The sequence below is a fragment of the Syngnathoides biaculeatus genome, chromosome 18 (assembly GCF_019802595.1).
Source record: "Syngnathoides biaculeatus isolate LvHL_M chromosome 18, ASM1980259v1, whole genome shotgun sequence".
Classification (NCBI taxonomy): domain Eukaryota; kingdom Metazoa; phylum Chordata; class Actinopteri; order Syngnathiformes; family Syngnathidae; genus Syngnathoides; species Syngnathoides biaculeatus.
Genome location: NC_084657.1, coordinates 2,821,650 through 2,847,306, shown reverse-complemented (window position 1 = coordinate 2,847,306; position 25,657 = coordinate 2,821,650). Strand labels below are relative to the sequence as shown.

General features: G+C 44.1%; 1 protein-coding gene across 5 annotated transcripts; it reads right to left on the bottom strand.

Annotated features, from left to right (window-relative positions):
- Positions 1 to 1,897: 1,897 nt before the first annotated feature.
- Positions 1,898 to 25,443, bottom strand: map6a (microtubule-associated protein 6a). 5 transcript variants are annotated; one of them, XR_009792465.1, is made up of 6 exons: positions 24,464 to 25,443; positions 11,259 to 11,472; positions 9,611 to 9,822; positions 6,786 to 6,840; positions 4,000 to 4,110; positions 2,083 to 2,216 (listed from the first exon to the last, which is right to left on the bottom strand). XR_009792465.1 is itself a non-coding variant. In XM_061803216.1 (4 exons), exons 1-4 carry the CDS (start codon positions 25,162 to 25,164, stop codon positions 2,069 to 2,071), a joined length of 1,275 nt encoding a protein of 424 aa, XP_061659200.1. In that variant the 5' UTR covers positions 25,165 to 25,443; the 3' UTR covers positions 1,898 to 2,068. The 5 variants fall into 5 exon arrangements, 3 of the variants coding, with proteins under 3 accessions (XP_061659200.1, XP_061659201.1, XP_061659202.1); XR_009792466.1 differs by having other exon boundaries at positions 9,648 to 9,822; XM_061803216.1 differs by lacking the exons at positions 4,000 to 4,110; positions 6,786 to 6,840 and having other exon boundaries at positions 1,898 to 2,216.
- Positions 25,444 to 25,657: the final 214 nt, after the last annotated feature.

The following is a 25,657-nucleotide window of genomic DNA, read 5'->3' as shown; positions in this document are numbered from 1 at the left end:
TCCATCCTCCAACAATGCTGCCAGGTCGAGAGCGGCTCTCCGCACAATCATAACAATCCCTTTAAACTTGCGCACATTCTAGGCAGCACTTTGGAATGAAGAGCAACATGGAGTGTGACATTGAATTTGTCCGTTTTATCAAGCACTCCAACTGAAGAGCTCAGTGACATGATTCATCTTAATTTGAATGTTGCCGATTTGTTACTTTCCCAAAATGTTTGTTCCACTTTTGATTGACACATGAACAACCCACGCCGAACCGCATAGATGCTGCCATTGTGCCATCCTGTCAAAAAAAAAAAAAAAAAAAAAAACAATTCAAGGGGAAATCCAGTGCTTGCATTAACAGTGTATCCAATAGGTCACATAATATGTACCCTGTTTCGACAATGTAATGTTAAATCCTCTCTCATTTAATAGAGTTTCGAGAAGATTTTTAATCGACAATTACGAATTTTCAGGGGCGCTGCCATTTTCGCGAGTCACATGATCTACGTGGACGTATGTGACGTGTAACGTGCCGTTCCAAACGTTGGATTACATGGGACACCATTATGCCCAGCGCTGATTTCTCTTTTTATTTCTTTTTTTGATTTTTAATTAGCCAAAAATATGTATTTTTAACAGTTCGTAGATTAGTATGTAGAAGCTGTTTCAGAGAAATTATATTTCTAAAGTTAAAATCTATTTTTGTGATCCATTAATGATCAGATTTACTGGTTTGAAGAAAAAAATAAGTAAAGCACAATATCATTTTACTCATGTAAAGCACATTGAGTTACCTCGTGTATGAAATGCGCTCTACAAATAAAATAAAAGAAAACGAGTTTGCTTTGCTTCGCAATATCTGAACAACAATTTTGGTTATTTACTTTCATTCTGGAAGTGAAAAAAATGGTTTTAGTGGTTGAATGTTATGATTTCTGGCTTCAATAACTCAGGTTGAAATTCCTCATTCTGAATTCCTAATGTGGACATGTATTTCAAAATTATTTTAATTTATTCACTGCACTGCTTGTTTAAATTTGAGAGTTTTCTTTTCGAACAGGAACCAGAGGTAGTGGAACCGCAGGGGCCTGGGGGGCATGTGCCCCCCCCCCCCCCCCCCCCAGATCCCCAAGTTTCTCCCTTTTGACCTTGAGTGGTCCTTTGTGTGTGCCAAAAAGTGCCCACAGAGGGGTCCAGGATGCCCTTTAGGCGTACATAAGTAGCCTCGTACGCGTGAACATATAAGTGCAATTGGTTTTAGGACCGTAAAGAAACTCAGACCATCAGGATCCCTCACCCCTCCCCCACCCAGGTGAGCGATTGGTCTTGGCAAAAAGCAGCCTTGGTGCAGGAAAAGCTACTCCAAGAGTACGGTGCCCCCTACTTTAAAAGTCATTCTGGCGCCCCAGTCAGGATGTTATTTGTAATTATTACAACTATACATAAGAGGTTTCTGAAATTGCCTCCACAATCCCGTGCACACTGGTAAATAAAATAAAACCTTTATTTTATTTGGCAATTATATTTGAACATATATTCTAACATCAATGACTGTACTAGTTTAGAAATCTATTCTTAAAACTTTATCCCCAATAGTCCAATCTCATGTGGTACATTTAATAACCAAACCCAAATGTTGCATTTAATTCCCATCAAAATCCATAGACAGCGTTTAATCTAAAAATCAATACCAAAAAGATTCAAATTCCCCTCTCACAGTCTGGCGTGTATGCATTTAATTAATTTATTAATTCATTTGTCTCATAGCTGACAAAACTCCGAATCACTCAGCAAAACATACATTACAAAACAATACTTTAGTCTGCAAGTGTTGGTCTTTTATTTAAACTATAATTGTGTACACGTTGCTTTAGGTATTACATTAGCACTTCATGGTGTAGCTTTCTTGTATTATTATTAATATAGCTTTAAAATACAATGCATAAAATGAGGAAAAAAAATCATATAGCACCTTTTCAATAATGCCACAGGTCAAACAGTTATAAGTTTTAGGCCCAAAAACAATTTCAGACATGCATTTTTCAAAATGTACGTGTGTGTGTGTGTGATTTTCACAGTACTACTCAGTCTGGTTCAAATCGAGGGCAAACCGCACGACTCCGCCGCTTCGCCGGTGTTCAGGTCTTTCCAGTAGCGGTTCTGGTTCTCCTCCAGCAGCACCCTGGGAATGATGATGACCGGGTCGGACAAACTCGTCCTGAGCATCTCTAGGAGGCGGCACATGGTTAGGATGTCAAGAAGGAGAAAGAAAACCAATAAGATGGGTGGAAAGAGAACATGAGAACAACAGTCGAGCACCCTGTGACCGCTCATTTTAGATCTTGAAATCTATTAAGCAAGGAGCACAAGCACTGAATCACAAAAATAAAAATGCATGTTCAACAATTTTGCTCCGAGGAAGCATTGCATTTTAATGTGAACGCTTCATGAATGACCGACGTAATGAGGGTCTCGGGGTGTTCTGACGTGATTCAAATTCCAATGGGAGTATTGAAAAAAAAAATAAATAAAAATCCTCATCCAACTCAAATGTAAAGGAATTGATTGACCAGTCAATGGACGGACCACTGACGCATCCTAGTCCAAACTATGTCCAACCAAGCTCGTTTGGACTTACCCCTGTTGAGAATCCATCCAAGCTAATAATCCACAAATATACTGGACAAAGTTTTCGATTGCAGGTCATAAAAAAAAAAACCCAAAAAAACAGTGGGGGCATGCTTGAGAACGCATTAAACCTTGTGACAAGCTCAATTCAACAATCGACTACTGTGCATATGCAGTACATATTCAGTGGATACGGAAAGTATTGGAAGAGGCAAATGTAGGCTTTAGAGTTCAATTTAAACTATGTATAACAAACAGAAACTGAACAAAAACGTCATGGTAGTTACCCTCGTACCTATTGGGATGGTGTATTTTTTATATTTTACTATTGCGTTAGTGACTTATGTGCAAATGTGGGTCACGTCACTGCTTAGGGGCAGAACTCAGAACTATAATACGAGGACTGGCACTTGTGTTTGCATCAAGTGTATTTTAATTCAGGGCTTCGCAAACCTTTTAAACCAAGTACGACCTCAAAAAGATCTTCCCTCAAATATAGCAGTGTCAGTAGACTTCAATGTTCATCAAAAACCATGCTATAATTCTAAAAGTACATTGAGACAGTGTAATATTAACACTGCACTTAGATATAGGAAAAGAAAAAAAAAAGTCATGATTCAAATACAGCTGGTGTCTCACTCGTGATACTTGTACCACATTTTGATCATCACTGGTTTGACATATGAAAGTGAAAAAAAGAACATGATATTTTTGCACTTCACCTAGAACGTACAATTTTGAGTTATTGAATTAGGGAGCCTATTGCGTCAATAAACGCATTAAGACTTTTGGGATGAGAGTCTGTCATGGCAGAACTTCTTTCGCTTCATTCTTTAGCGTACCCAAAATAGAACGTAGGCACTTTAAAAACCAACAAAAAAAGAGCTTTAATACTTTAACAGGGGTGTGTTCACTTTCTATATCCACTGTAATATTGTGATCACGTGAGTATGAGAAACCTTAAATGAGGTTAAAAGTGACTTCAATCCGGCCCCCCTTCCCCCTGGCAGGTTTATTGAACATTTCAGATGCAATTATGTGTGGAAAACATACTACGAACGTTTGATGCATTCCAATAGTTTTAAGCAAGGCAAAAAAACTGAAGGGCTCCATGTAAGCAAGCTTACATGCAGAAGGTGACAGCAGGGGACCCCTGACCCCACCACCGGTAGTTCTTGTGTCCGTGTGGAAGAGAAATACGGTACATAATGACCGACCGGTCTGATCTAAGGTGCGGTGGTGGCGGTTCGCCAGTTAAACAAAACCGTGCCACTGTCAAAACGACTAAAAGATAGAAAAGACATCACATCTCTATGGTCATGAATGACAATGGGTGTCGTTTGTCTGTGGCCGGCGTCGTCTAAGTGATTGTTTTAGGGTTACCTGGGATTGGGTAGCGCACAGCCCCACAGGTGTTGCTTTAGAGTCTGCACCCAGCCAATATCTCGGATTGGCTGGCAGAGCTGTATGTAGTGTTGTTGTTTTACCACAAGCCTTCAAATGAATGAAAAGGTTACTCATTAGCAAATGACACAGCATCGTCCAAACCAAACGTCACATCCCCCAAATGTACTCATGACAGCAGTGTGAGAAAGAATATATATTTGTTTTGGATTTCACCACATTGAGGATGAGGACATCCAAGCAAGCACATTTTATTCGGGAATACATTTTTTTTTTACATGCCCTTTTTCTGTCGAGTCACATGATCTCTTGGATTATACAGGTAATCATCTCAACAAATTTGAATATTGTAGAAAAGTTCATTTGGTTCAGTAGTTCAATTCCAAAAGTGCATCAAGAAGGAAGGGAGGGCCAATTCGGAGAAAATTTCCGTCATATAACACTTTCCTTTTGTTTCTTTTGCAATTGCCAGATTTCTTGAAATGGTGAATTTTGGTTTTCGTGAGGTAAAAACTATAGTCATCGAAATTGTGTAGTGAATTTATATACAGCAACAAGACACTTTTTAAAGTCAACTACTGGAATAGATTAAAAACCCCAATTCCAAGGATATTACATAAAGAGTAAATAAAAGGGGAATAAAATGATTTCAACCTATATTCAATTGGATACGCTACAAGTGCAAGATATATTTCATGTTGAAACTGATGAATGTTATTATTTTTTTTTTTTTTGGTGTGTGAAAATATTCTTGCATTTTGTTGTTGATGCCTGCAACACATTCCAAAATTGCCAGAACAGGACCAATAAAAACAAAGGTTAAAAAAAACAACAACACACCTTTCAGGAACATTCCATCCATCCATTTTCTGAGCTGCTTATCCTCACGAGGGTCACTGCTGGAGCCTATCCCAGCTGTCATCGGGCAGGAAGCAGGGTACAGCCTGAGGCCTGGTCCTCAGAACTGTGAGGTCAATACTCTACGGACAACCATACCGGACGTTTGCAACATTCCACAGGTCCATAAGTTATGATAAGGTGTAAAAGAAGTATTTATGTTGTTGTTCAGAAGCAAGAATGGGGAGGTTCAACATTTTGTAAACAACGGCATAAGCAAATAGTCCAAAGTTTAAGAACAATCTTTCTCAAAGTGTAACTGTAATGAATTTCATCATGTAAGGTCCATCATATCATCAAAAGATTCAGAGAATCTGGAGAAATCGCTGCCCAAAAGCAGCCAGGCCGAAAGTCAACATTGAATGCTCGTAACCTTTAATCCCTCAGCTGGAACTGCATTAAAAACAGGCATCATTGTGGAAAGGATATTGCCACATGGGCTCAGGAACACTTACGACAACAATCGTCAGTTATCACAGTGCATCGGTACATCTACGAATGCAGGCTAAAACTCTACCATGCAATGCGAAAGTTGTAAATCAACAACACTCAGAAACGCCATCCGCTTCTGTGGGCCCAAGCACATCAGAGATGGACTGACCCAGAGTGACAAAGTGTGCTGTGATCTGACAAGTCCACATTTCAAATTGTTTTTTTTTTTTTTGGTTTGTTTTTTTTTTTTGCATCACGGACGTCATGTCCCGCAGACTAAAGACGAAAACCATCACGATTGTTATTGCCCCAAAGTTCAAAGCCAGCATCTGTGTGTAAATACAGGTTTTGAGCAAAAAAAGTGCCATCCATGCAACATCATTTCAGGTACATCTTGCTCATTTCAGCAGGTCAATGGCAAGCCACATTCAATGTGTTACAACCGCGTGGCTTTGTAGTAAAAGTGTGTCACTACCACACTCGCCTGTCAGCAGTCTCGACCTATCTGCCATTATGAAGCTCAATATATGACGACAGAGACCCTGAAGTTGTACATCAAGCAACAATGGGAAAGAATTCCACCTCCAAAGCTTCAACGATTAGTCGTATTGTAATAATGTTCTCAGTTCCCAAACCTTACTGAGTGTTGGCAAAAGAAAATCTGATGAAACACGGGAGTAAACATACCCCTGTCCCAGCATTTTTGGAATGTTTTGTTGCCATCAAATTCAAAATGAGTGAATAGTTTCCCCTCCAAAAAGAAAGTAAAATTGAATCATTTGAACATGAAATATCTTGCCTTTGTAGCATATTCAACTTGATATACAGTGAAAGATTTGCACAATTTATACAACATCTCAACTTCATTGGAATTAGGGTTTGGAAGCTTTCCCACAAATTAATTGAGATGCATCCATATTAGAGAGATGATGCAAAAAAAATATATATATATTCTTCTCATGAGGGCAACATGCGTCATAGAAGGAATGCCAAAGGTCATGCCGGAATGCAGTGCAATCTTATATAAGCCTCTTCTCTTCTATTTGCATTTTCATATTTCGTTTGACAAGGACTGGGAGAGGAAAACTACAGACAGATACCTGCAACCACTAATGCTTTACTATCAACAAAAAAGCCAGAAGACACCTGTTATTTTTGCTTTTTTGGGGGGCATTTATTTGTAAGTTTCTTTAAATATAAGCAAGCAGAAACACAAGTACGTCACAGTCAATTTTTTTTTTTTTTTTTTAAATCAATACATAACTTTCTTTACCACACTTTCTATCCTTTTTCACCGAATAACCACAAAAGTAGCACCAGGTGTGTGGCGTGACAAGCACGGTTTACATGAAGTGACCCCCCCCCCCCCCACCACCGTCTTATGTGACAAAGGAACATCCTTAACCAAAGGCTGCAAAATACAAAATGAGTCTGACCTTCAGTTCCCATGGGTCATGCGTTCATCTTTGACAGGCATGTTGATGGTGATGGCTGCACAGCGCATAAAGAAAAGGATATACTGTAATATACTATATGTGCAATCTGTTTAGTGTATAAAGGGCCCGCAAAAGTGATTTGAAAAGTGACAGTGCACTAATCTCAAACTAAAGGTAAAGAAACAAATTGTCACACATACAGTGTCTATATGACGTTAAACTGTACGTCTGTGCACACAGTGGGAGCTTTAAAGTTGAATACCATGAAGAATACACACAAGAGCTCATTTTATGTTACTTCTGATGGGTGCAATTGTAATTCTTTTCGATTTTTCTCCCCCATTATGCCACCAAAGAAAGGTCGCAGAGACGGTAAAGATGGCAAAATTCGCAAAAGCGCTAAAGGAGTACCCACAGATCCGTCCTGACTACTCAGTACGGTTCAATAGTAATAATATTAAATAATAACAATAATAATAATGGTGGAGTGGTGGAGACTCACATCAGCACAACTGCCTTGCAGTTCAAATCAAAGTTCTAATCCCGGCCTCGTTCCCCCCGTGCCAGCATAGTTTTCTCCAAGTTTTCCTCATCCACGGTAGGATGATTGAACTTTAAATTGCCCGTGGATGTGAATGCGGGTGCAAATGTTTTTTTTTTGTTTGTTTTGTTCCTATTATGTGCCCTGCGATTGGCTGGCGATCGGTTTAGGGTGTAACCCGTCTCTCGCCTGAAGAAAGCCAGGGTGGCCTGCAGCATGTCCCCCGACCCTTGTGAAGATATGCAGTGGAGAAAACAGATGGATAATAATCGTAATTATGATGTACTGCAAAAGTGAGTCTTAATTCTAATATGAAGAGATGAGGCACCCACGCAATAATGTTTATCCCCGCTTCTTAACCATCCGCCATTTAAAGGGGAACTGAACCCGTTCACCCATTTTCAACACAACGTATCTTGCTCCAGGTCGCAAGGGGCTTGCTTCAGGCAAACGGTGGGCTATTGCCATACTGTTACCAGCAACGTCAACAAAACACCATCCCCAAATCACGTTCAATCACTAATACACACAGGATAAAATAATTACGCTGCCATTCATTGAAATTGGCAAATGCGAGCCGCGAGTGCTCGGGAGGCTCACGACAGTCAGTGCAATGGGCCCGAATGAATTATACCTTCGATGCCAACACCTACAGATGCAGTTTCTACCGACCCATTTTTAACAATTCAAGTTTAATTCTGTTCCGTTTAGTTATTTTCTCACGACGGCAATATTTGCCAGAGTACTGTGTTTTGCCTAGTACTGGCACATACCATGTATACTAGCTACATTTCGGGTTTAGTTCGTCTTTAAGTTGAGGTAGAGAAAATGTTCACTTCTTTTTATTTTTAAAAATGGTTAAAGATGTATGAATCTTAATTTTATTTCCATTGTTTGAGTTTGGAAAATATATTGTAAATCATTTGTAAATTAGCCTTGACGAGGCTCCACCGTGTATGTAAGGTGAAAGATGGTTTTACGATAGCTGACATAGGTTAAATGCATACAAGAATGGTTACATTTACATGTTTACAAAACAGCTTACTTATATTGCCTTCTTTAGCCAACACTTTACATGAAGAACAAACTTGTAAACCACATGAAAAAAATGTCAAGGCTTTACATTTTAGGACTTGGTTTGTTTATCACATACCTCCATTACACAATGTACTCAGCAATCATCATATTAAACTTGGCTGACAACACTAAAGGATCTTTAAAATCCACATACTCGCAGACGCATCTACTGTAATTCTAACAATGAACTGAAATTAATGGTGCCATCATTATCAAAAAACTAACCGATACACATTATAAGGTTGCCACGGTGAGCTCTCATGGCAGACTCATCACATTGGTTATGTACACCATGGCCCGAGTATGTTTCAAAGAGCCAGTATTCCATATGGACGGTGTCGTTTTACTGAAGGATCAGTCCACTCATGAAGACAACGGAGACCGAAAACATAGTACTATTATGCTAATAGTGAATGCCATGGGGACCTTCAGTGATAATATTTATGCATATGCATAATGTTTGATTCTTAATATGATAGAGTGCTCCAGATTGGCTGCTGGCAGCATACATGGTAAAATAATAATAATAATGAATGATGAACTACGCTGTACTAAAATAGCTATGTGAGCACGAAAGAGGTAAACGCTCCAAGGGATCCAAACTGTACTAGCTCTTTAAAAGACAGATTTGGGCTCCAAGTCACAAAGAATTATGATCGTGCATACACTCAGACCTAAAGCATGAACACACAAACAGCAGCAAAGATAAAATAGCAGGTACCAAAAACAAGACATAGATCAGAGACTTAACCAAGATTAACCAAGCAGGACCATTTATCAAAGATGGCCACTTCTTATCGTTATTTCCATTCAGAACTTCCAATCATTGCTAATCTTTGATAAACTCAGTAGAACGATCTGCTCAGTTGATCAAGCCAAAACAGCAGATGCAAGCGTTACCCATTGCATTGGTGATCTAGGCAGCCTGTCGCCATAGCAACCAGGAAATGGAGGCGAACAGAGTGGGGGTGGCATCAAGTAGCAGAAGAAAAAAAAAAAAAAAAAAGTCATGCCACTTGCGACAGGCGCAATTGAAATTCGACAATGGAACAATGGCGTCATCTTATTCTATTAGCGTACAAATGGCAGCAAATGGGATCAAAGCAGAAGCAAAAAAAAAAAAAAAAAAACAGAAAACTATTTTGCAGCCTCTGTATTTACGTTCCCCCAAAAACACAAGATATGAAAGGTGCTAAATGGTTTTTACTCTTTTGCTTCAGCCAGTTTGTTGTTCATCTCTTTACTTTTCTCCTTGACCCCCAGCGCTGGGCGGCTCACGGGCTGGTTCTCCGAGGTCATCCTCCTGGAAGCCTTCATTGGGTTGCTCTGCTCTTTGGCTTTCTTCATGAGCTTGCCCTGGCTGGCTGCGACGGCCCCTGGCTTTTTGGCTTTCGTGCGAGGGACAGTAGATCTGTCCACCTGAGAATGTTGCATAGCGGACATGAACTGAAATGCTTCAGTTTTATGATTTTTGTTATTTTTTTTAGTTCTAAAATTTACCTTAAAGGTCAAGTGTCATCCCTATAAACATTGTAAAGTAGATATTGTAATGAAAAATACATGTAACATTATTCACTTCAACGTCTATACGAAAAAATAAATATGAGCAGAGAGCGCGTCATCCATGCACAAAGTTGTCATTCGACATCCAAGTGGTCGCCATATTGGCTAGATCTCCTGCCCGTGACGTCACCCCGGACATTCGCCATTGAAAACACTCTGTGGCCCCTACTGTGGGGGACGAACACGCCCCTTCTGACACCGGAGCTCTTTTCGAACAAGAGAACATCTCACAACCGAGTAAAGTTACCGGGGCAATATTACGCTATTGTTTCGAGCCATATTCAGATGATATGCAGATCACGGCCAAACTGTCTCCTCGTCCGATCCGCTGCCGCTTTACGGCATTGTCGTCGCACGCGGCTGAATGCGCCATTGCCGACAGTGTTGTTCGTAGCCACCGCCGTCCGCGAGCCCAACGCGGCAGCCTTTGCCGGTGAGCCGACGCGGCGGCCGTCCGACGCGCACATCGACACATTTAGCACCCCCGTCATATGTATGTGGATCTTTTGTTACGTTATGAGAGACGAATTACGTGGTCCGCCCCAAACTATTATTTTTTTTTTTTTGTAGCCGTATACACACTCACTAAGCTCTCGTCCTTTGCACCTGTGCAATCCATTTTTCACTACGAACCGAGTCTCTTGGAAACTTATGAAGGGTGAATCCATCCTCCCGAGTGTTCGAGCAATACCCAGCAGTGCAACGAGCCGGCATTTTGGCTAACACGAGGGAACAACGAGCTACCTTCCCACAGGTAAAAATAATAGAAACACACGAGTCTGCCGGAGGGCGCTCCTGCCCTGAAAATCACATCCTGCTTCTTCTTGAAGACAAATTCCTTGAGAGGATTTTCATGGCGGAAGTTACAAAAAGCCGTAAACGTCAAAATCATGTTTTGTGGTGACAAAACGCACGGGTCCATACCGGCTGCTGTTTTTTTCATTCATAACATACTAAAAATCATCCATTTCATGACACTTGACCTTTAACAGTCATTTTGTGAATGCTGAGACTAGGTCCCAGCAGTCAACAGAGGGAACTGATGATTCTCGAACGTAGTAAGATAGCAAAAGAAGCAGCTAGCCAGATTGTGAGATCGCTGCTGAGATACTACAGTGAACCCCTGATATTCAGAGATGGGAACCAGCCACAAATAGCGGCATCCCCCAAAAATGGTTTATAATTGCCTATTCATGCCCAAAGATTGGTTGTCTCTCTTCTCTCAGCATTCACAGAAAATTTGTGAAGGTAATCGTAAAACAAACATTGAATAGTTCCAAGCCCGTGCGCACCTGTTTAATGGGGTCGATGTAAGGCTCGCTGTACAAACTGCGTATCCTCCTCCTCTCCTGGGCTTTATTGTCAGTGGACTGCACAGGGGCTTGCCCCTTGAATGTTGCACTGTAGCTGGTTTCCAACCTGGTCTTCTCATCCGGAGGTAGGTACTGGGACTTGGCCCGGATCATCTGGGCGGGTTTCACATCTCTATATGCTTTAAATTCTGTTCTGTGGGAGGAAAAAGCCAGAAGGTCATTGTGTGGTTGATGAATGAGCTTCTTTCCAAAAGACCAAATGAACAAAAAAAAAAAAAAAATCTGGCCTTTCGAGAAATATTTTCACAGAGCTAAGTTATGAACAAGTCTTTAAATATAATGTTCTATTTACAATATGTGTGACTTTCTTGCTTGACTACATGAGCATCAAATAATCTAAATCTCAAAAGAATACAACAAGTTACATGTCAAAAACTAAATTGTTTTTGATTATATTTTTGAACTGGTACAAGGTAACAATACTGTGGACTTTTTGTGACTGTTGTAGAGTATTTCAGGTAGACATCAGAAAAGCTGAAAGCTGTTTCAAAGTTCAGGCTGGGTACAGGAAACTTTGAGCAGTAAACGTGAACTATTTTCAGAAAGTGATACTCATTTTGCAGCATGTTGTGCCAACTTCTATTGTGATTTGGTGCTATATATATATATATATATATATAAAACTGAATTGAAATTTAACTGAATAAAGGAATTCATGAATAGCAAACTGCTACTACGTTACGTAGAGGATTACAGTAGGGCAGGTATTTGCTTGAAACTTCTACTTTGTGCTTGAGTGTTATTTTTAAGTTGTCTTTTTTGAATGTACACACAGACTAACTTGTAAAAGATAAGCACATTTAATAATCAACCACATTGTCAATCTTGTCAATTATTGTTGAACACGTTCTGACTGAGGCAATTAAGTGTTTTAACATGACAAAAGGCAGGATTATATAATTTGCAGCTCTAGGTAAATACTGTACATATCACTACTATCTGGTAAAAGTCCAATATTCAGACGCACTTTGAAAGGAGATCTCAAAATAGTAACAAATGTGCTAGACCCTTTGCAGTGAACCACTCACGAGCAAGTCATTTTTAGAAAGGAAAAAAAAAAAAAAAAATCCAGTATTTGAGCTTTGTTTCTACCACTCTGTTTCAGAGTATTCTGATGACAAATATTCCCCTTTGGCATACACTGTAAACAACAGTGAGGCACATTTAAATGTCCTTGGTCGCTGTGTAAATAAAGGGAAGTGTTACATTAGGCAGCTTGAAGCAAAGAGCAAAGTACTTGGCTAATGTGCTGCCGCATCATTAAAAAAAAAAAAAAAATCCCATTTACAAGGACAAGAAAATCAATAAATATTTTCTTTTCCATTTATAGCAGAGAAGAAATTTCTCACAGGTTAAGTAAGACAAGTCTGAATATCATAATGAAATTGCATTGGGAACAATAACCAATGCACAGTTGAAAGAATTCAGTTAAAGATCATTTGCAGACATAAAACTTTTGGAAAAGGACAAGCGTTTAAAAACTCTATGTTTGTCACATTCTTTGCAGGCCAATGGACCTTTCCGACCTGTCACTCACTCGTACAATAGTAGCCAATCAGATGGCCGCATTGTCTAAACCCCTGGCTTGATACGCCCCTCTCGCCACATTGTCCCACAAGCAATGCTGGTCGTCAGTAGCGTGCGCTTAGAAAAGTTAATGTTACGAACAAAATGGTCCTCAGATGCGCTTGGGGAACGTGCAATTCAGATTAAAGATATCCTGCTAGGGTTACAAGGGGCCCGGTCGATTCATATTTCAAAGCCTAAAACACAGTTGATGAAGTGTAAACGACGGATTAAGGCTCGCAGAAGAGTGCACGTACAACTAAGTGTGGACAATATCAACAAACACAAGGCTGCATGTTCGAAGGTAAGTGAGGGAAAAGTATCTTCTCTGAGTTTGATTTCATATTTATCAGTGCTTAATACATTGCAGGACAACTTTCAACAACTTTCACTTTGTTAGCGTATCACTGACCTGCTGAATGAAGTGTGTCATGTTTTATGCCGAAGAGTCGGGTTAGTGATACGTAAATGCGCAACGTCATGCAAGAGAAATGTCCATTTGCATCACATCGGACTTTTAAGACAGAGCACTGGGTTCCATTACGAGCCAAGTCAAATGAATACACCCACTCATTTATAAAGACTACAATGGTATTACTTGTGATCTTTGCAAGTAAAAAGTACGCACCCTGCTTTACATGCGCAGTACGATTCCACAATGTTATCCTGTTGGATTTCAATATGAAGTTTGTGAGGCGTCAAACTTTTTTTGCATTGATCGCCAATGTTTCGCTGTAACTCTGACATTGGGTCCTGCCCCGTCCAAAATCTTAATTCCGTGTACGTATCCTTGCGTCAAATAGTTGACACCCCTCTGTAGAACCCTCTTGGACAAGTCTGGCGCATTTGGCAAAAAACATACTGCAATGTCACTGGGAATACGCAATCGAGAATCTACTTCAAACCTGTTCTGTTCAGCCGCCATTTTGGAAGATTGTGGGAAATGGCAACTGTAGCTAAGGGGGGGCGGAGCTGTCGGAAAGGTCTATTAGATTACTAAATTACAAGAAAAGAATGTATGTGCAGATTTACAAGACATCCACATCACTCATGTACTGTATATGTTAGACTACTTTTAAAGGCCTTTTTAATAGAAAATTTTAGATGGGGAAAAAAAAAAAACCCCGACAGCCTCCATGTAACTACACAAAGGATGATGACTGGGTGATGCCTTTTGAATAGAAAGCCACTACCATCAGTTCACTGGAGGAATGGAAATCACGCACAGAGAGTGATTACATAACAGGACGGGACTTAGGCTCGCTTTTAGGGCCAGGATGGCCCAGGAAGCTGCAACGCATGAACAGATTATACAGTACAATGGCATCCGAGGACAAGGGTGTGTAACACCACGGGGTGTCGATTGTGAAAGTGCAAAGGTTCCACAGTGTGAAACACCAGCCTGTACAATAACATTCTCCAGATGCTATTCATGGTCAACATAACAATATTTCCTTTGTCCCTGAGAGGTTTGTATGAATTTGAGATGACTGTAGGGCACAGGTTTCAAACTCAAGGCCCGGGGTCCAGATGCGATACATAAATAATCTATCAAATACACATTTGAAAAACCTTCTGTTTTATCTTTAAGATGTCACTCTCTTGTGGTACTGTAATGATACACGATAGCTCAACAGAAAGCTTTGAGACTGGATTTGTGAGTGTCATTATTCTGTCACTACCCCTTGTAAATGAAAATCTTACATAAATCCCTTCTCACAAATGTGAGAGGATGATTGTTATTTGGCGGATGTTTGTACACAACACAAGCTGTTCTTGTCACGGTGATATTTCTTGCTTTTGTGGCTAAAGCTGCTGACCGGGCTGACCCGCTGTGGTGCAGTTTATGTGCAGGGAAAGGCTTCCTCACTGCAACCAATCACGGGCACTGACAGGAGTGGAAACGTGCCAGGACGCAGCATGCAATTCCGCTTGAATGTGGTTCACAATATGGGCTGATATACTTGAAGACTCATATAGAATTACGATGTTATTGGCGAACACACATCTTCACAATACGTCAACACACAAAATAAGCTCAAATTTGAGCATGACACATCAGGTCACCAGCTGAAGACATTTGTTGTAGTCGATGCACTAACTCACTAAAAAATGTCCATCTTTTCACTTTCCACCAGACTGTTGTAACGGAGCACGTTCTTCTTTTTCTTTTGGCTCGTCCCATTTGGGGTCGCCACAGTGTGTCATCATTTTACACCTAAGCCTATCTCGTGCATCCTCCTCGCTAACACCCACTGTCCTCATGTCCTCCCTCACAACATCCAGCAACCTTTTCTTTGGTCTTCCTCTCACACTTTTGCCTGGCAGCTCCATCCTCAGCACCCTATACCACCAACATACTCACTCTCTCGCCTCTGAACATGTCCAAACCATCAAAGTCTGCTCTCTCGAACCTTTTCTCCGAAACATCCAACTTTGGCTGTCCCCCTAATGACCTCATTTCTAATCCTATCCAACCTGGTCACTCCGAGCGAGAACCTCAACATCTTCATTTCTGCCACCTCCAGTTCTGCTTCCTGTTGTTTCTTCAGAGCCACCGTCTCTAATTCGTCCGTCATGGCCGGCCTTACCACTGTTTTGTAAACTTTGCCCTTCATCCTGGCGGAGATGCTTCTGTCACATAGAACACCAGACACCTTCCGCCAAGTGTTCCACCCCGCTTGGACCAGTTTCTTCACTTCCTTACCACACTCACCATTGCTCTGTATTATTGACCCAGCGTATTTGAAGTCATCCACCTTCGCTATCTCTTCTCCATGGAGCTTCACTCTTCCTCCTCCGCCCCTCTCATTCACGCACATATATTCTGTTTTACTTTAGCTAATCTTCATTCCCCTCCTTTCCAGTGCGTACCTCCACCTTTCTAACTGTTCCTCCGCCTGTTCCCTGCTTTCACTGCAGATTACAATATCAGCCAAAGTGTTGTTATTCTATTTATTGCTTTCTCAGGTTACCTGGTTACACAGTACAGATGGCTCCAACCACCTCAACATAAACACTAAGGCAGGCACACGTTTCTTCAAGTTTGGACAGTGTCCTGATAAACCCATGAGAGGAAACAGGGCATTGTTTAAAGACATGTTTATGGCGTTTGGGAGTATACGCATGTGGTGGAATGGGAACATTGCCTCCCAGTGTTGAGGAGCATCTGCTTAAGGTCAGCGGGGGATCGCGCTGAGGTCACAATGGAGACATTGCTTCCCAGTGTACAGGAGTATCTGCTTGAGGTCGGCAGGGGGGCATCGCCTTCCAGGTGTTGCTGGGTCACACTTTAAGTCTCGCACGCAGTTCACAGGGAGAAGAATTCAGAGGAAGACTAAACACATGATAAAAAACAAACAATAACTAAAATAGTAATACATTCTTTCACAACAATACAAGATAATAAGGAGGGGAGGTGGTAAAAAAAAACTGCCATTGCAGGTGTTGTCACATGAGGGAGGAGCGAGCAGCTAGCTTCTTCTTTTTATTTATACAATAAACACATTTATTGTGGGCAGATACATTCCGTAACCACCCACAATAGGTGAATATCAGCCGATTCAGAAAGACGAACCACTGGTCGAGAGCCAATCATGATACACACACAGTGGACCCCCTTCAGCATTCGCAAACGAAGCTTAGCACTGATTTCTTTGTAGAACCTAGCCTCCAGTATTTCCTGAAAATTTGCCGGTTTGGTGCTCTGGCGAAAGTTGAACCTGTGCTGCCATCCAATTGAAATCCCACCAGATTTACATTTCAGACTCTTGTTAAAATATTTTTCGACTATTGCTGATACTCCACTAGTGCTGGGCAGCGATAACGCACTGGCAGATTCTCCCAAAGTATTCCATTGAACCAATGAGCCCAGAAGAGCGCTGTCGCTTCGTTTTCCTGTTGTATCAGCAGCAGCCATAAAGACGGAGTTTAGGTCGATACGCTCCCCCCTCTCCTCCTTTGGGATCAGCTGGCTGGACGGACACTAAATTTCCTTTGGGTAGCATTCACGACGATGCATGTGACACTTGGCACTTTTACTGGTTGCCTTTCACATAGAGTATTTCAAAAAGAGTCTTACACAGCGTATTCAAGTGTGTATGTAGTGTGAATTAAGTGTAATCACGCACAGTAGTATGAGATTAAATGGGTTACATAAAACAGCTTTAGTAGGCCTGACTAGGAACTGATGGAACAAATGAGTATCAGTAGAGATTCTAGGATTACATTTTGGTAACAATGTGTGAATTTGGCTTAACAACAACAGATCATAAAATCAAAGGAGTGTTGAAGACAATCAGTTGCATGGCGATATCTTACAGTGTCTCACGTTGCGCCCAATTTCTCTCCTGTTGAAGCAGATTTTTGCATTTCTTGTCATGAGAAAGAGAGATTTGCAGGCTCTCTAAGAGGATCATTTTCAAAATTCAGTCAGTTCGCTGCTGTGGGCTACTGTCTGCTAACAAACTCATTCAGAAGACAGCGGAGGATTTTAAAGTGCAAAGGGGGTGCGGTCGGGGGGGGGACAAGTCTCATTTGAAAGGATTTGCTTGGAGAGTTTATTGCAATAAAATATGTTTCATTGCTATATGGGAACTCAAGTCTCCCTCTCTTTCTGAACTCAGTCAACCTGCAGCTTTTGCTGAAGTCACAAATGCAAAAAAAAAAAGACTTTCATGTGCTATTTTTTCCATTCACTTTATAAGAGTTAAAAAAAAAAAACAAAACAGTTCCCTCTTGGTCACCGCTGATCACACTGTGACAGAGTAGGCTTTGTCTGCTTGAAAGAAGAGAACATGAACAAAGGCTCGGGCGGCTGATGACTCACACACGTGACTTATTATTGGCCATAATACAGCATTGTAAAGTACCTTAAATATGACATAATAAAATTGAGTTGGAAATTGGTTGTTGTTTTTGTGATTGATTTCACTTGGATGGACTCAGCTTTACCTGTATTTAGTTTTCCCATCTTAGATTTCCTTTCCTTTTTTGCTGTTACCGAGGTATTCACCCTTCCTGTCTCTACGCCTTATGTCACCAAATGTGTTTTGCTGTCATGAGCAAGGCTGAACCACGGCCAAGAAGGGCCACTGCTCGGGGCGATGTCCCCTCTGACACCTGTCACCGGCAACAGCTGTTTTCCATGTGGACTCTAATTAGAGCATCATGTATTTAAGTTTGGACTTTTGTCTCTGGCGTTGCCAGTTTGTTGCCTTGTGTCAGTGTGTTGTGTTCACTGCCCGTTGGATTCTCCACCACTGAGAGTAAGTGTAGTGTTGAGCTATCCTCCTCACAGTGACTCTGTGCCCTTTGGTTAATCCCGTTCTGTTAAGATTGTTAAGTTTGCCCCATTGTCATCGGACCTTCCCGAATGTCTTTTTGGATCTTTAGCCTCGCGTTTTTTGTGCCTCTGCCTTATTTTAGATTGCTTTTTGTATCGACCCACTTCCAAAATAAAACCCCGTCTAACGTCATGTCCTCGTCTTGGAGTCCTGCATTTGAGTCCGCACCCACGCACCATTGGTTCGTGACATTTGCCTGTTATAAGATGTGCTCCATTTTCTTCCGTTTTTGAGTTTTAAAGTGTTTAAAGGGGAAATCCAGTGCTTGGCATGAACAATGTATCCAATAGGTCATGTAACATTAACCCTATTTTGACAATGTGATGCTATATCCTCTCTCATTTAATAGTGTGCTTTAAGAAGATTTTTATTGACAATTACCAATTTTCAGGGGCGCTGCCATTTTCCCGAGTCACATGACCTACATGCGCAGATGTGACATGTACCGTGGCGCAACAGAGTCTCCCTGACATGGGACACCATTTATGCCCAGCGCCGATTTTCTCGTATATATCCTCATCTGATGAAGAAATAGCCGTATCGGTTGATCAGGAAGATGGAGGAATACTTCCAGACAGATTTTAACCTGTGGCTGTAATGAATGTTGAATATTCGGGTGGTTCTTTGGGCGGAATGACGCGGAGTCTGACAAGTGAGGTCCGGCTTGGATAGGCTGCAGCTCATGTGTGAGCCTAATGACATAAAGCGGTATGGAAAAATGGATGGAGGCAAGGTCCATTTTCCACAGAAGGTAGCAGCAGGGCACAGACAGCAGATGATGACTGAGGTCGTACGTTAGCTAATAATAGCTTAGCTGGGATCGGTGACATATGTGTGATGAATAGGGCACTGGCACCCACCCCCCCCTCACAAAAAAAAAAAAAAAAAAAAATCACTTAATGAACAGTGTATTTTAGAATGAATCGAGATTGGAATGAACATGCACTACAGCTGAATATTTTCGCAATGTGTCTCAAGCCTAATTACCAGTTTGTCTTTTATTTATGCAACTCAGAACTATAGGAGAATATGATTCATTCCATATGGTACAGTGCAGCTGGAGAGGAGTCATTAATGTTTCAAGGTAGAAGGATGCAGTGACTATCCTGTGTACAGCAATTGCATTTCATAAATATTGCAAATTGGCCTTGATGCAATTCAGGACGCGTTTGTCTGTGATTTGTGCCCACCATCCGCAATATTAACCCACACTTTAAGGCTCCACTGGCAAGAATGGGCTTGTGCCGTGCCATGTGGGGGGGGGACAGTGCCCTGGGCTGCACCCTGATGAATACCCCCCCCCACACACACACACACACACACATTGGGACAAACCAGCTGCAAAACACACAGCCTACCGTCTTGTATAACGACCATTAAACATCAACATATTTGTTTTGGTGTCGAAGATGGAAAAAAAATCTGTCATTTTTGTAGCTAAGGTCATGAATAATTTAATGTGTACTGTAAAACATTTGGCACAACTTCTGCAGAGTGGCGCAACCAGTGAAGACATCTTTTACATTTACTGCTTGTAATTGTCCCAAATATTCTTCACTCAACGTCAGTTGCTATGGGTTTAACAATGACTTTTAAATGTATTTGGCCACAATAAGATCATTTCATAAAAAGAAGTTGCTGACTCTGTGGCTAAGATTATGTGAATTCATATGGTGAAAGCTGCCTCCTCCCTTTTAACTAAACTGCCCCAAAGTAACTACGGTACTTCAATTGTTGTTATCTGCGTAGCTAAAGCGTGACATATGGTATGTGTTTCTAAAATGCAATGGTGTGTATGCATATTGTGGAAATAGATAAACACAAAATATATACAGTATAATTTATAATGTGATGATTATATAGCTTTACTTCTTATGCAGTATGTTTTGGATATACTGTACAGTAGGAAAACACCAAGCCAACACAATGACGTATCTGACACAAAGTGGTATTCATTTACATTTAGAGTACATCTATTGGGGCACAGAAATACTATTATGCTCAATACAACCGGGACAAAAGCACCGGGACACAAGTGATGACTGTGCCACTATACAAGAAGTGAATATGGAAGAAAATAGGGAGCGGGTCCATTATCTCCAGCTATAAGAGCAGCCACTCTTCTGGGAAGACTGTCTACTTCCCCCCACTCTATACAGTATATCCAGAAGAATATTTATTGTAGTTCCCCGCAAAACTGTTGATGGCACGAACAAGTCATCTGGTTTAATGCTAACATACAATGTGAAATATGGTAGATGGGTTAACAGAAATGAGCCCAGCTATTATGCTAATTATAAACCTTCAAACAACTGTCTTTAACATACAAACAACACGAGCATACAACAACAATTACAGGTACGGCTGCGTGATATTGGCCTGGTTTGTTAGCAAAAAAAAAAATTAAATCTATATATTGTGGTGTTTACATAATTCACCCGTGGGACCTCGAGTTGGGGTGCGGGGTTCCGCACGGACTGTTTTTGTTGTTGCTGTTCCGGAGTAAAGGTTCACAGAGTTCCCGCCGTTATGAGAGTAGCGTTTTGATGTCTAGCAATAAAACAAGATTTGTTCCCGTGTCTGACACTCCGCCTCCGACTCCTTTTCTCCGGCGTTAAACTGGTGACCCCGACGTCAGTCCCGGCGTTTTCGAGACTGTACCGAACACGGCAACCGCCATCCTCAAATTGCCGGAGTTTTGGGAGACGTCCGCGGCAGCGTGGTTCGGGCAGACGGACGCTCAGTTCGCCCTCCGCGGGATCTCAGATGATTCCACGCGTTATCATCACGAACTCAACGGCGGCCAGAGCAGTGAACTTCATCACCTCTCCCCCGGCCCGAGATAAGTATGCTGGGATCAAGGCTCACCTTCTCAAGGTTTTTGAGCTTTCACGGCCGGAGCGTGCCCGAGGTCTGTTGGCTATTAATGGACTGGGGAACAGCAAACCTTCCAAACTCACGGGAATGATGTTAAACCTGCTGGGCACGGAAGAGCCCAATTTCATTTTCATGGAACTGTTTCTCAGGCACATGCCGCCGCATGTTCAGACGGCGCTCGCTAACAGTACTGTCACTGAGCCCCGGGCCCTGGTCGAGGAGGCCGACCGTTTGTTCCTGGCCACCCAGCGCTTCTCCCCTGAGATGCTGGCCCCAGAACGCAGTTACTCGCCCCCGGGAGCGAGCGGGGGGCCATCCAGCAGGGGTCCCCATCGCCACCGACGGCCGTGCTGGCACAGGCTTGTGCTACTTCCACGCCCGTTTTGGCGCGAAAGGGAAGAGGTGCCGCGCCCCTTGCAACTACGGCGCGTCGGGAAACACCAAAGCCCACGCTCCGCAGCGGCCGTGAGCGTGGGCGCGAAGAGCCGGCTGCTGTTCGTCAAGGATACCCTTTCCGGGCGCAAATTCCTTTGTGACACCGGCACTCAGAAGAGCGTCCTGACGGCCACTGCGGAGGACGCCGCTGGCGGGACTCATGGGCCACCTCTACTGTCCGCTAATGTCTCCCCTATCCGCTCTTATGGCATGAGGACTGTGGACTTGTGTTTCGGGAGTCAGCGCTTCACATGGGACTTTGTCACTGCCGATGTCTCATTCCCTCTCCTCGGCGCTGATTTTTTTTTGTGCCCACGGGCTGCTGGTGGATGTTAAGAGGGGCCGTCTGGTGGATGCACTGACTTTCTCCACGGTCGCCTGCGTCCGCAATGAGGCGACTTATGGCGGTCTCTCCAGTTCGCTCTCGGACGGCACCAAGTACCAGCTCCTCCTTGGTGAGTTCCCTGGCTTGACACGGCCCACTTTCTCCTCTGCCACAACTAAACATGGGGTCGAGCACCACATTGAGACCAAGGGCCCCCCGATTCACGCGAGGGCCCCACGGCTTGACCCCGAGAAGCTAGCAGTCGCTAAGTCCGAGTTTGCCAACATGGAGCCCCTGGGCATTGTCCGCCGCTCGGATAGCCCGTGGGGCTCGCCGCTACACATCGTCCCTAAACTGAGTGGCGGGTGGCGACCGTGTGGTGACTACGGCCACCTTAACGATGCCACTACGCCCGACCACTACCCTGTTCCACACATTCAGGACTTCTCGGCCCACCTGGCAGGCAAAAACCTGTTCTCCAAGGTCGACCTGGTGCGCTGGTATCACCAGGTTCCCGTGCACCCCTCAGACGTTCCCAAGACGGCTGTAATCACTCCGTTTGGACTGTTCGAGTTTCTGAGGATGCCGTTTGGTCTTAAAAACGCGGCACAATCTTTCCAGCGTTTAATGGATTCTGTGCTCAGGGACTTGCCATTTGTGTTCGTCTATTTGGCTGACCAACCTCGGCCGCTGGTCCCTGCAAATTTGCGGCGAGCTGTTTTCGAGGCGGTCCACAACCTCCCCCACCCCGGAAGGAAACCGTCCGTGAGGCTGGTGGCCCAGAAGTTCGTGTGGCGCGGTCTTAAAGATGTGCAGGCCTGGGTCGACTCGTGCTTGGCCTGTCAGCGGGCTAAGGTGCATCGCCACACAAAAGCCCCCTTGGAGCCCTTCGCTGTCCCTGAGAGGAGGTTTGACCACGTCAACGTCGACTTGGTAGGTCCGCTTCCTCCCTCGCACGGTTTCACCTACTTGCTCACCATGGTGGCAGGACGACCCGCTGGCTCGAAGCCGTTCCCCTCTCCTCGACAACGTCGTCAGACGTGGCCCGGGCGTTCATCGGCACATGGGTTGTGCGCTTCGGGACCCCGTGCGACGTTTCATCCGACCGTGGCCCTCAGTTTACCTCTGAACTCTGGAACGCAGTCGCTGAGAGTTTGGGGGTCAAGCTGCACCGCACTACCGCCCATCACCCCCAGGCGAACGGTCTCTGCGAGCGATTCCACCGCTCCACGAAAGCAGCCCTGCGTGCCGGCTTGACGGACGGCAACTGGTTGGATAAGCTCCCGTGGGTCATGCTCGGGCTCAGGTGCACCCCCAAAGAGGACCTGTTGTCCTCATCCGCCGAGCTCGTCTACGGCCAGCCACTGCGGGTCCCCGGCAAATTCATCCCGGACGCCACAGCGCCCTGGTCCGCAGCCAGGCAACGGTCCTCCCTGCTGGAGGCCGCAAAAGGGTTCGCGCCGGTTCCCACGTCGCAACATGGCATCCCAGCTGCCCAGCTGCCCCGTCACCTGCGCTCTGCGGATTTTGTGTTTGTTCGTCATGACGCCCACCGTGGACCTCTGCGCCCCCCATACGACGGGCACGGGGATGAGAGCCTGCTCGTGGACATTGGCGGCACACCCGAGAGTGTTTCCGTGGACAGGGTCAAACCCGCGCACCTGGATATTGCCCAGGCTTTGGGGTTGGCCCTCCCCCCGCGCCGGGGTCGTCCCCCTTTGCCCTGTGCCCCCGCGCCTGCCGGGGTCCCCTTGACCCCGCCTGGCCCCTTGTCCTGTGACTCAATGGACAGTGCGGCCCCGCCCCCCTCGGCCACTACAGTGCACACCCGCCGGGGTCGGGTCGTCATCCCTCCACGGCACCAGGATTTTGACTATGGGTGAATTCTGGGGGGGCTTGTGTGGTGTTTACATAATTCACCCTCGGGACCTCGAGTTGGGGTGCGGGGTTCCGCACGGACTGTTTTTGTTGTTGCTCTTCCGGAGTAAAGGTTCACAGAGTTCCCACCATTATAGTAGTAGTAGTGTTTTGATGTCTAATAAAACAAGTTTTGTTCCTGTGTCCGACACTCCGCCTCCTTTTCTCCGGCGCTACAATATATATCTATATATCTATATATATATATATATAGTTATATATAGTACCGTTTCCAGTACAAAATGAATGTTTCTGCATTCCCTTCTTGAAATGAATCACGTTATATCTGTTCCAGTAGAGATAACCGTTGTAGCACGTGGTACGACAGTAAAGGCACGCATTTCTAAATTTGGATTTACCTGTGGAACGATCTCACCCTAATCGTACGCCTACTACCCCAAGCAGTGAAAATCCGCAAGCTGTTGACGGAACCCCTGAAAAGGTTTTTTTATTGCCTTCTAAATAATAATAATAATAATAAAAACAGTTCAGCAAAACTTTTGTATGAACGAAACTCCACAAATCACAGCAGTAATACTTTTGTGGGTGGAGTTTAAAACAGCGTATAGGTGAGTTTTTGGGCCAGTGAATTCACAAATGCAATACCGTATAAAGCAGCAGGGTAGGGATGAAGAACCGCAGCGCATGATTCTACTTACTTATAAGAGGTGCCGGCTGAAGTCTCCTGCTTAATCTGCCTGTTGACTGCGTCCACCGCTGCTCGTCCTTCGGCTTCCACCTGCAGGCCGACTTTCTTCTCCCCGTCGGCCTTTTTGCTCGACCTCTTCTTCCTTTGGTCGCCCTGGATGAGGTCTTTCTCTTGCACTTTGTCAGCAATGGCGCTTTTCTCCAGGCCGCCGCCGTCGTCGTGATGTTTGCCGGATGTGGAGGTGTCCGGCGGCCGGTCGTCTCCCGCAGAGATGGTCGCGGGCGGTTTGGGTATCCACGGGTGGTCGTACCTTTTGGGGATGGGCCAAGGCTTGTAGTCTTTCTGGTACTGAGTCTCGCTGTTGAAGGGTATTTCTGGGCCATGGTACTCGTTCTTGGGTTTGCAGCTCGGCTCGGGTCGCACTCTCCAGTGCTTGAAGTCCTCTCTCATGACCGAGCTGCACACTCGCTCCTCCGACACGCACCTGCGCGGCGCTCGGGGACCTGCGGCGCCGGAGCGGCGGCCGTGGGTGCGAGGTGGCTGTGTTTCTATAGCGACCCCGGCCCGCGATGGAGGCTGCAGCTGGACATGTTGCATCTCCGTGGCGTCCGTGTACTTGGGGAACACCAAAGGCACCGCGATGTCCGCCTTGTCCATCTGGTTCCAGAAGCGGGCCATGCAGCACGCCCTGCTGATGCAGGGCCACGCCATGCTGCGGTTCCCTTCGAAAATCGCTGTGGGTGCTCGATGGAAGCAAAAGGGGACGAGTATTTTCCCAGGATGCTGTTTACCAGGGAGGGCAGTCCGTGTCCGTGTTCGGGGATTGCGCGGCTGAATCCACTGTCTTAGTTCAGGTTCGATGAAAATAAACCAAAACCCATCGTAGCGCTAAACCACACATGAGCAATTATTTCCCATCTATCATGTGCGCTCCATCACGCCACGCCACGTCACGTCACCCAGCAAGCGGCAAGGTGGAAGCCAATTGCGGCTGACACGTCAAGCTAAACATTTCCAGATGACTTCCGGCTTCACCACATTAAATTGTTGATGTTGTTTGGATCCTGGGGGTCTCGGACATCAATCAAAGTTACGGCATCATTTCTGCTAATATGAACATGATTATGTCTGATAGGTACGACAATTAAAATAGGAGACCAGCGCTCTCAATTTAAAGCAAAGAAAATTACTTTTATTTTGAATC

Bases quoted from the DNA above. Each gene is read 5' to 3' on its own strand.
- map6a (XM_061803216.1), bottom strand. From the start codon at position 25,164: ATGGCGTGGCCCTGCATCAGCAGGGCGTGCTGCATGGCCCGCTTCTGG. The intron at 9,823-11,258 runs GTGCGCACGGGC...CAACATTCTCAG, and splicing joins ACATCGACCCCATTAAACAG to GTGGACAGATCTACTGTCCC. The intron at 2,217-9,610 runs GTAAAAACCATT...GCCGCCTCCTAG, and splicing joins AAACTGGCTGAAGCAAAAGA to AGATGCTCAGGACGAGTTTG.